Source organism: Typha latifolia, chromosome 3 (assembly GCF_019914945.1).
Source record: "Typha latifolia isolate L0001 chromosome 3, TyphaL0001v2, whole genome shotgun sequence".
NCBI lineage: Eukaryota > Viridiplantae > Streptophyta > Magnoliopsida > Poales > Typhaceae > Typha > Typha latifolia.
This window is the reverse complement of record NC_133088.1, coordinates 6,071,746-6,085,685: the sequence shown is the minus strand read 5'-3', so window position 1 is coordinate 6,085,685 and position 13,940 is coordinate 6,071,746. Positions and strand designations below refer to the sequence as shown.

At 36.0% G+C, this 13,940-nt stretch overlaps 1 protein-coding gene across 1 annotated transcript; it reads right to left on the bottom strand.

Annotated features, from left to right (window-relative positions):
* Positions 1 to 1,025: 1,025 nt before the first annotated feature.
* On the bottom strand, positions 1,026 to 11,071 carry LOC140785312 (AP-2 complex subunit sigma). The gene is made up of 6 exons (XM_073133147.1): positions 10,819 to 11,071; positions 10,600 to 10,698; positions 10,437 to 10,487; positions 7,679 to 7,852; positions 1,912 to 1,971; positions 1,026 to 1,401 (listed from the first exon to the last, which is right to left on the bottom strand). The coding sequence occupies exons 1-6, from the start codon at positions 10,819 to 10,821 to the stop codon at positions 1,360 to 1,362; spliced, it is 429 nt and encodes a 142-aa protein (XP_072989248.1). The 5' UTR covers positions 10,822 to 11,071; the 3' UTR covers positions 1,026 to 1,359.
* Between the last annotated feature and the right edge of the window lie 2,869 nt (positions 11,072 to 13,940).

The window sequence follows — 13,940 nt, the reverse complement described above, 5'->3', positions numbered from 1 at the left end:
TAAAATAATACCAACTAAAGTTCATATGAGAAAACATATTACATGGCCAAAACAGTAAACAAAAGCATATTACATTATTTTGTAATTGATTAGCATCATTATTAATATGTCACATTACTTTTCAATGGATTGCATTATTTTGTTTTTAAGCTGTCATTTTGCAATGAATTTTTGAGGATTTGATAAAATTTTCAATGCATTCAAAATAATATCAATTGAAGTTAATAGGAGAAAGATATAACCAAAATAGTGAATAAAAACATATTGTTTAATAACAAATTACATCAATTATCAATATATTACCTTCTAAGTTCTCATTTCCAATGAATTTGAAGTTGCCAAAATAAACCCTTATAAGAGATAAAGCTGGAGATAATCTCATAAATATTTTATGAAACACATTTAAGATAATACTAATCAGAGTTTATATGAGAAATATATGATAAAAATACCAAACAGATGTACATTTTCTTATAAGTTATCATTTTTCACCAAACTTTATAAGATCAAATTTGTATATAGTTACGAAAGATAAAGTTAGAGAGGATTGGATAATTTTTCATTACATATAAAATAATATTAAGCATAGTTCATATAATAATAATATGACCAAAATACCAAGTAAATATATATTTTTAAATATCGTAATCCATTGTAATTAAAAAAAATGTACATCTGACTGCTAGGTTTACGAGCTCGTGTATAATTTGTGAAGTTTCTTAGATAGAAGAATAATAATATTTAATCCATTGAATTTCAAAAGAAATTATTTTCTTTGAAAAAAGTATTGTATAAAAGCAAAACGTTCTCTCCCTACGTGAAAATAAAGCATGAGCAATTTGATCTAAAAACAGTAAAATCGGATGATTTTACAATAAAAATTTGAAACCAAAAAATATTATAATATTAAACTTATTTATTGCAAGATACATTGGGTTTGGGTAAACTCCAATAATGTTTGAACTCCAGTTGGAGAAAAAATAAATGTTTGCTCTTCTGACTTAATTGACATTGCAATCTAAAAGTACTAAAAGAATCTGTTTGTCTTGAAAGCAAGAAAGGCATTATCCATCAGCTGCAGAGCAGCAGAATAGAGCGAGTTTAAGATCGAGTACAAGCGAACAACTAAAGCAAGATTCTCTTTCTCATTTCTCAAAATAATAACCAAAAAAGGATCCTCCGACGAAATACCAATCTTTAAGGAAAAAAGGCACACAACAAACTATTTATAGTCCATCTTTCTCCTCTTTTGTTACATGATATGTCTGCTTCTGAGATGGGCAGAAACAAATCAATGATGGGAGTTACTAAGAATGTGAGGTTGGGGTATCCAACCATCTGCTGTACCCAAAGGATATTTCATTCTTGCTTTTCTAATTCCCCCATTCTTTCAATGATTGCCTGCAAAGATGCAAAGAAGAAAATTATAGTTTGGCAAAAGTGAAGCAACATGACACAAATACATGGCCAGTATCTTAAAATTCAGACAGACAAATTAATTAGATAGAAGCATAACGGAAAAATGAAAATCACAAATTCCTAAATCAAACAAAATATCTTAACAGGATAAAGCATCATTTGGCTCTTCGACTTTTGCTGTATCTCCGATATGCAGAAGCCCCTACATAAGTTGTCATCTTTCTCCCTCATAAGCACTATCCTATGTATAGATGAACAACAACAACAACAACAACAATTTTTGTTGTTTATCATTTTTACATGAAGATTTTTTTCATTGAACTCTTTCCATTTCAAGTGGATTCTACACAAGAAGAACCACATTTGTTGCTTGCTGGTGAAAACATAGGTTATCATCATAGCAATAAGCCATATGTACACAGTTGGCAAATAAAGACAATTAAATAAGAAAATTCATAGGTAATGTGAACTCAAATTGATTACAGTTCTCACCTTCTTGCTTGTCTCTTGTAGCTCTCCAGCAAGAATAAACTCATCCAGTATAAGGTATACCTGCATGAGGCAGAAGCATATAGTAAGTGGACATTATGTAGTAATCAACAAGTATAAACAATTTTCACGATATTCAGCACAGAGATATTCCTAAACTGTAAGTAATTCTAAACAATCAGATACTTGGTATGTTACATTATCTACCTATTCACAAATCCAAAATCAATGCAATATACTACATTGAAAATATTGTAGTACAAATATGTGAGAGTAAGTTTTCTTCACATACATGTGTCATCAAGTCTGCACCGGATAGCTTGACCAATGTCATGCAATTATAACTTTATAAGTATGAAATCAATGCAAGAGGGGAAAAGTCAAATTATTCCATCTCTCTTGCAAGTAGGGATGATGCGGACATCACTGATAGGATGCGATGGCGTGTGTACCAGCGCAGGAGACGCCGACAGTTGATGATCCCTCCTATAGGGATTTGGTTCTGATTTTTATTTATTTAGGGTGTCTTTTGTTTATTTCCTATGTAGGGTGTTTTTTGCTTAATTCCATTGTAGGTCTATATATAGACCCGTTATATTTCCTTTGGCACGATTTGTTCTCTCGAGAATTTTGGTGTGAAACCTTTCTTAGGGTGGAGGTGTGAAACCCCATTCCTTCCCTTCTTCTTTCTCTGTTTCATTTTCCTCCACTACGTTTTGCATCATTTTTGGTATCAGAGATCCTAGTTTATGGACGCCCCTCTTCTTAGGTTCTACGCCGCTCCACATTTGTTCTTCGCACGACCAATCGCTCCACGAGCACCGGAATGTCAAGAAATCCGGCGTACAACGAGCAAAGAAATTACCGTCGACGAGGAACAACAAGAATCTGTTGTCATAGAGGAATCGCTACCGCATGATCAGGTACGTACTCTTTTCAATGTATTAAATATTTTTGGGTCATTCTTTTCTAGTATCATCTCTAAACTGTTATCAATTCCTGTTGTCCATATATAGTGAGGGAGAGACTACATAGAAACCTTATATGCTTTAATCCTAATATTAAGAGATCAACTGTGCCAAATAGAATATTAGTATTATGTTAATTTTTGGAAAGAAATTTAAAGGGTTTGGCATTTATTAAATGTGACTTTTGTTTAAAAACCATTAAGTCTTGACATTAGTCTTTGAATCCCCTGAACAGAAAATCTAAATTCTAAGTATTCATTTTTAAGATTTTCTTGATTGCATAGCATATCATCTCATATCATTTAGATTAAGACATTTGTATTTGGATTAAATATAAGAGACGTCTGCATTCCATTATTTAAATTAGCAAGCATAAAATTAAAAAGATAAAAAATAAAAAATAAAAATAAAATAAAAAAAAGATATATATATATATATAAAATATATAAAGCAATACATAACTCATTCATTGCATATTAGTGTATGCCAACACGTAGAGGTAAGGCTTATTTCCTCAGTGATTCTAGTGAGTCCAGCAGTAGGAGTATGGATCCCGAACTTAGTAAAAAGCTCGACGACATTATGGGACAACTAGGTACCTTAGCTCAACAAGTCAGAGATACTCAAGATACTTTGCTTGGGTATCAACGGGTGACCGATGAACGACTATATAGGGTAGAAAGACCCCGTGAGCACACCGCTCTTCAAAATGATCACCGCCCTGACCTTGAACGTGGTGAATCTCCCACTCCTTTACCTCGTCAATATTTTCAAGGGAATGAGCGAGATCCTTATGAACGGTACCTTCGAAGCATTAAAATTGATGCTCCGATGTTTGATGGTCGTCTAGATCCGCAACACTTCTTGGACTGGATCAAAGACATGGACCGTTACTTTAAATGGTATGATATGTCGGAAATCCGTAAAGTCAGGTTTGCTGCCATGAAATTGACTGGGAAAGCAAATCAATACTGGACCAACGTTGAGACTCTTCGTGAGATTAGGGGTGAGCTTCCAATTGAAATTTGGGTTGACATGATAAATGAACTAAAACGTAAATACCTCCCACCTTCCTATTACCCTAAGCTTCTAGACAGATGGAACCGATTTACCCAAGGGAGTAAGTCCGCTAAGGATTACGTTGCGGCCTTTGATGAATTGCTTGTTCGGTGTAGCGTGATCGAATCAAAAACCCCTATGCAAATCTTGTCCAGATTTAGGGCTGGCCTACGTGAAGAATTGAGAAGTGAACTTTTTGCTCGTAATGTTGATACTTTGGAAAGGGCCTACAGCTTAGTTCAAGACTTAGAGGAGTCTAGACCTAACCACATCCCAAGAAATTATGAAACAAGACCTCAAATTCATAAATCCTCTACAGGTCCTCATCAAGCCAAATCTACTAGCCAATCTTTTAATCGATCTACCCCTAGCCCTTCACAATCCAAGGTGGAAAACAAAGGTAAAAACATTGAGAAAGACTTTTCTAAGATTAATCCTCGGGTCAAATGCTATAAGTGTCAAGGCTATGGACATGTTGCTGCAAATTGTGCGAGCCCGTATAAAATAAGTTTAATTGAGGAACCCTTCGAAGAAGACTTCGAGCAAGAATTTGATGGATATGTTCACCATGTTGACGGTGAAGGAGATTTTGAAGATGAAGAGGAAGAAAATACCCTAGGATGCCTGAGGCACATAGACTCCACAAGGTTACATGTTGTTAGATGTGCCCTCTCTCAACCTAAAGTCAATGATGATTGGAGGCGCAACTCCATTTTCCACACATTCACGAAAATTGGAGGTAAAAATTGTAAAGTAATTGTGGATAGTGGCAGCTGTATAAATGCCATGTCCTCCACCATTATTTCAAAACTAAATCTGAGAGCGATTTCCCATCCTAATCCTTACAAGGTTTCGTGGATTAATTCAACCACGCTGGAAATAAAAGAGCGTTGTTTGGTTCCAATTGAATTCACGACTTATAAGGATAAAATCTGGTGCGATGTATTGACCATGGATGTGGGTCAAATTATCCTTGGAAGGCTTTGGCTATTTGATAATGATGTGCATATTTATGGCCGTTCAAATATCTGCATGTTTGAACATGAGGGTAAGAAAATCAAGATTCTTCCATCGCAGCCTAGAGGTGGTAAGATGGAAAAGAAGTCTGATCCCATCCACTCCGACAATAAAGTCAGCTTGATTAGTGCGAGAGGCATTGAACGTGAGATGAGTAAAGGAACTCCTATTCTGATTCTTGCGGCTCGAGAAATTCTGAATGAGCCTAGTGAATCGATTCCTTTTGAAGCCACTGCTGAATTTGCATACAATAATTCTGTTAATAGATCCATAGGTCGGAGTCCAACTGAGGTAGTATATGGTTATAAACCTAGACAACCTATAGATCTCATTCCTATGTCCCATTATCATAGGTTGTCTGAGTCTGCATCTGCATTTGCATCACATATTCATGACTTGCATAAAGAAATCAGTAACAGAATTGCTCAAAGTAATACTAATTATAAAATTCGAGCTGATCTAAGAAGGAGATTCAAAGAATTTAATGTTGGAGACTTTGTGATGGTTCGGATACGTCCGGAACGGTTTCCACCCGGAACTGTCAAAAAGTTGCATGCACGAAGTGCCGGACCTTTTAAAATTCTCAAGAAAATTAATGATAATGCTTATGTTCTAGATCTCCCTAGTGATTTTGACATCAGTTCTACTTTTAATATTGAGGATCTAGTAGCTTATAAAGGTCCATATTTTACTCCAGATAACCCACTAGATACTGAGTCTACCTATGAGCCACCTTATGAGAGACCCTCTTTACCTCCACTTCCCAATATTCCATCTAACACAGCAGACGAAATTGATAAAATTTTAGATGATGAAATTATTTCAACTAGAGAAGGTGGATCCCAACGGTATCTAGTACGTTGGAAAGGACGACCTACATCTGATGACACGTGGCTTGATCGTCACGATTTGGAGGTGCATCACCCTAATACCTTAGAGCAGCGCATGAGAGAGCGACGGAGCGAAGACACTCGACGGAGTCGACTTCTCTCCCACCCGGGGAGAATGATGCGGACATCACTGATAGGACGCGATGGCGTGTGTACCAGCGCAGGAGACGCCGACAATTGATGATCCCTCCTATAGGGATTTGGTTCTGATTTTTATTTATTTAGGGTGTCTTTTATTTATTTCCTATGTAGGGTATTTTTTGCTTAATTCCATTGTAGGTCTATATATAGACCCGTTATATTTCCTTTGGCACTTAATGAAAGTTTATGTGATTTGTTCTCTCGAGGATTTTGGTGTGAAACATTTTCTTAGGGTGGAGGTGTGAAACCCCATTCCTTCCCTTCTTCTTTCTCTGTTTCATTTTCCTCCACTACGTTTTGCATCAAGGGATAACCATTTACAGTAGGTTAGTCATGTCATATGTTGTAGTTCATTAAAACAGAGAGGTATAATAGTTTTTTCCACTCTCCTAGTCTTTCTAGGTCAAACATAAACCAATTAAAAGCAATGGTCATATCCCTCACAAGTCATAAGTGAAGCTACCAGATAATATCTAATTGGATAATATCAACATGTGTTATCTATTTATGACGGCTCTTGCCTACAGGAGGTAGGAGGTTGTTTCCAAGACTTGGAACCCATGACATCTTTGATTGCAAGGGGCCACATCAAGGAAAAAAAGAAGAGACTCGAGGAACTTAGAGAGATAAAAAGCAGCTAAAATATTAGCTGAGTAATTTCTTAGATAAACTTAAACTTCAAGTATAATGAAAGTAAAGCAATGCTTGGCTCAAAAGGAGATGGTGCAAAAAAAGATAAGTTATGAAGTGAACTAGCAAAGCACTGCAAGAATTATGACTTCAAGGCAGAGAATTGATTGAAGAGAGAGAATTGTATGGGAGATGAGTTCAAATGACAGTTAGGCCCAAGAAAGAATAGAAAGGAAAAGTTATACAGCTAAGTTCTCAAGAGGGAGAAGCTAGAGAAGAGACTAAGAGAGCATTTGCTACATTAGGCTTAGTAGACTTTAGCAAGGTGAAGTACTCAACCATGATTGCCTTGAGCTGAGATGAACACAAGCTTTGTATTTTATATATCCCATTGGAAATGAGAGATGCTTCAATTGAAACATTATCTTGAAGAAGGATTTAGCTGGGAAGTTTGAGAGATGACCATGTACTAAGAATACAAGGAAATGAAAACTTGGGTTTCTGAGTGCTCAGCAATATCAACACAAGAGGTAAAAATTAAAAGAGCAATCCAACATTCGATAGGCTTGGTTATTGAGAGATACAAGCAAGGGCCAATGGCACCTGTGAGAATAAAGGAAATTGTAGGGGTGTGTGTATGTGAGGAGAGAGAGAGAGAGAGATCACTGCTCGTAATACTTGGGCAAGATATCAAAATGGTAATCCTAGTGCTGAGCCTCTTATCTTAGAACGAGCATCAAGTTTAAACAATGACCAATGAAATTTATATGCATATACAAGCTAACTTACGGTTATCTCAAATTCTATCATCCAAACCTACTTAAAATTCATTTAGAGCCCATAATGGAGATGAAGTTTCTCTTGTAGTAGTATAGTTGAAGTTGAGATGCTGGTTACATACAGTTTAGGAACTAAAAAGGATGCCGTGAAATTGAAAATGACAGCAACAAAAAGGATAAGTCCGAGATATTTGAGTATATTAGAAGTATACATGACATAATATGAAAAGTCAGTAAAATAAAGCTAAGATGACATTATATAAATTGCGCACGAACAAGTCAATACCTTGTGGAAATTAAAGACCAAATCAAGTTCACACACGTTGCTGAAGAAGTGGTCTAATATCTCAACAAATAAATGGATGCATTCCAAGTAAGCCAGTTCGTTATCAGTGATATCAACACACATTGAAAAAAATAGTCCAGCATATCTCCTGTAAATGATTTTGTGTGTACGGAACTGCAAGACAAAATCCACATTCAGTAAAGAAAAGAAACAAAGATGAAACCAATATATAGACCATCATTTCCAACATAAAAAACATTTCTGCTCTTTTAAATGAAAAATAACTTTTAAATTGATAACCTGCACGAAAGCTGTCAAAAAAACATCAAATTGTATATTGATATCTAAGATATTGACAGAGTTAATACTCATGAAAGAACTCTATCCAAAACAAGGTTTCAAAAGTCTGTAGGTTTTAAAAGACAGGCAAATTTGGGATTATGTAGTGCCTAAGCGCTAGACGGACGACCAGAATTCAAGACAGTTAAAAAATAAACAAATAAAAGAAAAAGAATAAGTTAAAATTCAAGCCTACAAATATAAAAAAAAAATATTAGACTAATGTATTTAAGAACTATAGTAAGCTATTAGAATTCACTTATTCATCAACCTGTACAATAATATTGATTTTCAAAGTCAATCTATATATTAAAATATGATACGACATGCTTAGACGATCATCTAAGTGGGACCTAAGCAGAGCCTAATTATATTCCATCTAAGGCGAGAACCTAGATGTTAAAAACAATGGTCCAAAATAAGCTAATTATGATACTATCCTATCATCTATAAGCATTTTAAGTCAAGGATGAGGCAACACAGGTCATTCTATAAAGAAATGGCCACCTTGGTTGCCTAGGCACCCACTTTAGGCAAAGCTAAGTGAGGAGGCTAGGACTGCCTAGATGGTGCCTAGGTATCCGCCCTAAGCATTTTACATATCATTTTTCTATTAAGGATCAAGTCATCAAACTTCAAATTAGTCGATGTTTAAAGAAATATAGTTGTGTAGGCTGCCTTGCGGATTCGCCATAGCTGTCTAAAAAATGGCAGTGCTACTTTAAACCCAACCAAATATAAGTTAAATAACTAAGTTATTTTCTCGATTTCTACTCTGTAAAATTTAAGTAAAAGAAAGTCAATTACTTTTGCTAATTAAGGGCAATCCATATATGGCTTTTTTATTTTTATTTTTATTATAAGATAGTAAAATTATTTTGAATTAGTAATTGAGATATAATCTTATCTTAATAGTGGTAACAAGGTGGGAAATTCTTGCATACGGGCCTATAAATTACTACAAGATGCACTGGATATTTCTATAGTTGTTCTTTTTTCTTCTAACTGAGATGCAAAAGAAAAACTAGTTTATTCACAGTTTGAATTTCAAAAGGATTTTTAAAATGCCATTTGCAAATGTTTTTTTAAATTTTATGCAATATATTGATTATATCTAGCATGTATTGAATGCTAATAATTTGTCAAATTTGTCCTATCTATTTGACTATATATTAGATAGATAAGTTAGGAAAAGAATATTTGTAAGTTTTATTTGAGACCCGCCTTGGGCTTAGACCACCCACCATGATGCCTAGATGAGCCATGAAATTGCTTGGCTGCTACTTACCTACCACATGCTTTTTAAAACATTGAAACTGATAGTAGATGTTCCTAATTTGATGAATGCTAATGGCTATCTTTCAGTTTGTATGCTTAAATTTAGACTTATAATGCATTCTTGGGTTATCAATTTTAAGCCGCCTTGAGTTCTCTAAGCCTGCCTAACCACCCGCCTAGTGCCAAGGCTGTAAAACAATTCTATCCACCCATCTACTCCTATTAGTCTTTGAAACTGCAAGTCAAAAGCTAGGTGAAAAGTCGAATCTAACGAGATAGAGGGCATGTGCTTTCCAAGTATAATATTCCAAGCATCGTTACTACAACAAAGCCTTCTAGCTCACAGTTAAGCTATCCATTGCAGTTGAATTGAGGAAAGAAGTCCAAGAGAATGATAAGTATCATATTGTAAGCCCATTTTTAATAGATTCAATGTACTTCAATTCATTGATTCTGAATTATAAAATAAATTACCCCCTTAATCAATCTAACCCTAGATGGTCCTCTATCTTCATATAGAACATTGTCTCTAGTGTCTAATATTACATCACATTCATAACTTTTCAAGATTCAAAACACTAATGTTTCCTATGTTCTTCATGTGTCAGACGAATGAAATGCCAAGAATAATGCTAAAACTATATCATAAGAGAACTGATATATTGATATAGCTTTCCAATAATTACTTGGTATCAGAATTACGAATCTTCAATTTTTCAATCTTACCTACTAAAGGCTACTCTAATTCTAAGGAAAGAGTTTCCTGAAACTCAGTAGACTATACTTACTTGGATCTACATCTCCTAAATCCATGTTTTCGGATTATTAATCCTATCTGATCTTAGTAAATCTCTCACGCAGTTCAAAAATATCTAAAAAGAAGCTTACACAATAGAGGTTCCGCATTGTAGTCTTCCTATCAACTTAGTCAAAATAGTTTCCTCATACTTCTCTTGCTCCTACTCATTCAAACCTTTTTCTAGGTTCCCAATGAAATCACAACTAATTGTCTTTTAACCCCATATATTTCCCGAAGTCCTCACATGTGAGGTACCGTACATAAGAAATCATCAGCCCCCTCCTCCAAAGTCGGTGAAACAAGAACCCGTAAAAGAAGGGTTCAGAGAATAAAGTCTCCTACCTCAACAAAGTTGGTGAATTTGGGATCCCTGTTGACCACCAGCCGATGCACCTGCAGATCAAAAACAAAGTTCAGCATCAAATCCAAATCTCCCAGGAACCCAAAATCACAAGTACAAGGAATTGAAGCCCTCCAAGAAGAGAAGAGGAGAAGCCGGACCAACCTCGTATTCGACCTTGTGCTTCTCGGAGTCCTCAAGAGGGACGTAGTACTTCGCCAGCCGGGTCTTCCCCTGCCGATTCTGCAGCAGAATGAACCGGATCTGCCCAAAACCATACCAATTCAATCTAAATTTCCGCAGAGATTTCAACAAACAACCGAGAAATGGATCGAAAAAAAAAAAAAACAACAACAAAACAAAAACAAGAAGATCCACGGTTACCATCGTCGGAGATGGGAAAATGGAGAAGGTTGAGAAACGACGAGGTGTGATGATCACAGCCTATCTCCACTGCTCGGTTAAAATGGAAATATTTATCTTTTCTTGGTTAAGAACCAGAAGACGGGCGATTATTGTGGGCTGGACCTGGACTCTGGAGGTTGTTTTACTTTTCCAATAGCTATGATCAAGCGTAAGAAATGGGAACGGATATGGATGCGGATCCTATTCTGGCAGTTCACACATACCCGAATCCACTTTCCTTTGAGAGTGCCATTGGTTGATATGAACGCACGAGGCTACGATACCGTGCCAAATAATTTTGAAACTGCTACATTTTGTATACTTATTTTAAAACTATTATATTTTTCAGACTATATGGGGTAATGATTCTTAATAAAATTTTATTAATTATATCAATATATATCGAAAAACCATTCTTTTTCTATAAATAAAACGTTCTTTCGAAAATCAATTTGTAATATTTCTTCAGGATAGTGCTTTATCAAATACAAAAATGGCATTAGATGCATAAATTACAAATTTCACATATTTGAGCTCTTTCTCCTCCTTAAATGAGTTCCCAACATAAAAAGAGATAAAGCACGGTGAAGATGACAGTAAAGAGAGACGTGAGTCTAAGTAGACTTCTTCTAAACTCTCTTTATTTTAGTAATGAGACATGAGAATGATAAGGAATGTGAGTGGAGAGGTCACTTAGAGGGCAAGAGTGACAAGGGAGGAGACAGAGATGTTCCCCATAGATGATGGGGTGGCTAGAGTCCTCTTTGTTGCCGCCCGAGATGATGGTGGCAAAGGGGAAGATGGCACCGACGATTAGTGCGTCCAAGATCGAGCATGATTGTGATGTGTTGAACATCTACTTGCTGACGCCATGGGCAAGGTCCTCATGCTCTATCCTGAAGAGTTTTTGCGTCATTTAATCGTTGAAGTTGTGAAGGATAAAGAATTCAATTTTCATGATTATATCATAAACTATGGTAATGTATCGTAAAAAAAAGAAGACATACTTGCATGAGAACAAACTTGGGGGTGATATATAACTAGAAAATATAGGAGTCAAATTGCATCTAAAGAGCTTTTCCATGTATATATACTCCAAGGACGATCTTAGCTGAGCTTATAGAAAAATATCATTTGGCTGATATCACAACTTATAATATATTTTGAAAAAAACCCTTAGACACACGTATGTATCTAAATCCTAGGCAATGATATCACTCGTTCGCTTAAGTAAAAGTCCAAAGAAATATTAAAAACGAAAGCGGAGATGAATGCTAAGATTTTAACGTATAAAAATCTAAACGGAAAAAAACCACGGATCCAAACTCGAATCAAAACCAATCACTAGAATAGTAGTAGTTATAATACTGACTCACAAAACAACCCGTCGATCCAAACGACTTTGTTCATCTCAGTCTTGCTCGCTAGAACCCACGATTCACTGCTTCTCTTGATTGATGTGCAACCTCAGTAGGCCTCGAGATTTTTCTTTCGTCTAGATTGCCCTTAAGACAAAAGATTAAGCTTTTTAGAAGAGTAGGACCTTGTTAGTTGAAGAACCAATGTAGCCTCAAAAAGTCTCCTTCAAAATTGCTTCTTCAACCTCCCTAGCATTAAGACATCACTATATTTATATAAGATCTCTAAGATAGAGCTAAATCCAAGTCTTATCCAAACTCATGAAAGTTCAAAAATTATAAACTTCGTTGGTGCGTTCGAATGCGGCCCAGGTGCGTTCGAACGGCCTAACTTGATCTCAGGTGCGTTCGAACGGGCCCAAGTGCGTTCAAACGCAACAGCCTGGTTTTTACAGGTTGCGTTCAAACGTGTTTCTGAACGCTGCTATCTGTCTGTGTGAACGTATGTACCCGCGTTCGAACGCATTTGTGAATGTTGCTCTTTGTCTATGTGAACGCATGAGCCCTCGTTCGAACGTGCTTATGAACGCTGCTCTCTGTCTGTGTGAAAGCATGAGCCCGCGTTCGAACGCACTTGTGAACGCTGCTCTCTGTCTGTGTGAACGCAATATGAACGCGATGTGAACTTATAAACTTTTTTCCAATAATCTTGCAATTCTTCAAAATAGATACTTTCTAGACTTATATAAAATCTCATATACATGTATAAATACATTTAGAATATTTTGTACACAATTGCTAACACTTAGAACCAATATAGCCTCAAAACGTCTCCTTCAAAATTGCTTCTTCAACCTCCCTAGCATTAAGGCATCACTATATTTATACAAGATCTCCAAGATAGAGCCAAATCCAAGTCTTATCTGAACTTACGAAAGTCCAAAATTTACAAACTTTGTTAGTGCGTTCGAACGCGGCCCGGGTGTGTTCGAACAGCCTGACTTGATCTCAAGTGCGTTCGAATGGGCTCAAGTGTATTCGAACGCAACAGTCTGATTTTCATAGGTTGCGTTCGGACGCGTTTGTGAACGCTGCTCTCTATTTGTGCAAACGCATGTACCTGCGTTCGAACGCGCTTGTGAACGTTGCTCTCTGTCTGTGTGAACGCGTGAGTCCACGTTCGAACGGGCTTGTGAACGCGCTTGTGAACGCATGAGAACGCGGTGTGAACGCAGTGTGAACTCATAAACTTTTCTCCAATAATCTTGCAATTCTTCAAAACAGATACTTCCTAGACTTGTATAAAAGCTCATATATATGTATAAATACACTAAGAATATTTATACGCAATTGCCAATAATAAAAACCTAACATATTTTTTTTTTGGGAAAGTCATTTATAAATCGCTGTCCCAAAAATGATTTTTTTTTAATAGAAAGAATGATTTTTCAATACACAGTCATAATTGATAAATCTATTAAGAATTATTATGTCAGATAGTAATTTGCATACGTGATGAGCTACCAGAAAGTGTAGTAGGTTTGGACTAAGTGAAATTGTAGTAGCTTCTTAATACTTATTTTTGGGACCGGAGATTTTGTTAAAAGCTCACAAAGGAAATTGCCGAACTCCGAAGGATCTCCCTTGCTAGTTTTTAGATAAAATAAATTGGGGAGAGACTTTTCACACTCTTCTATTAGACTTTTATAATTTTTGACTCAATGTATCCTTCCGCACAATTTA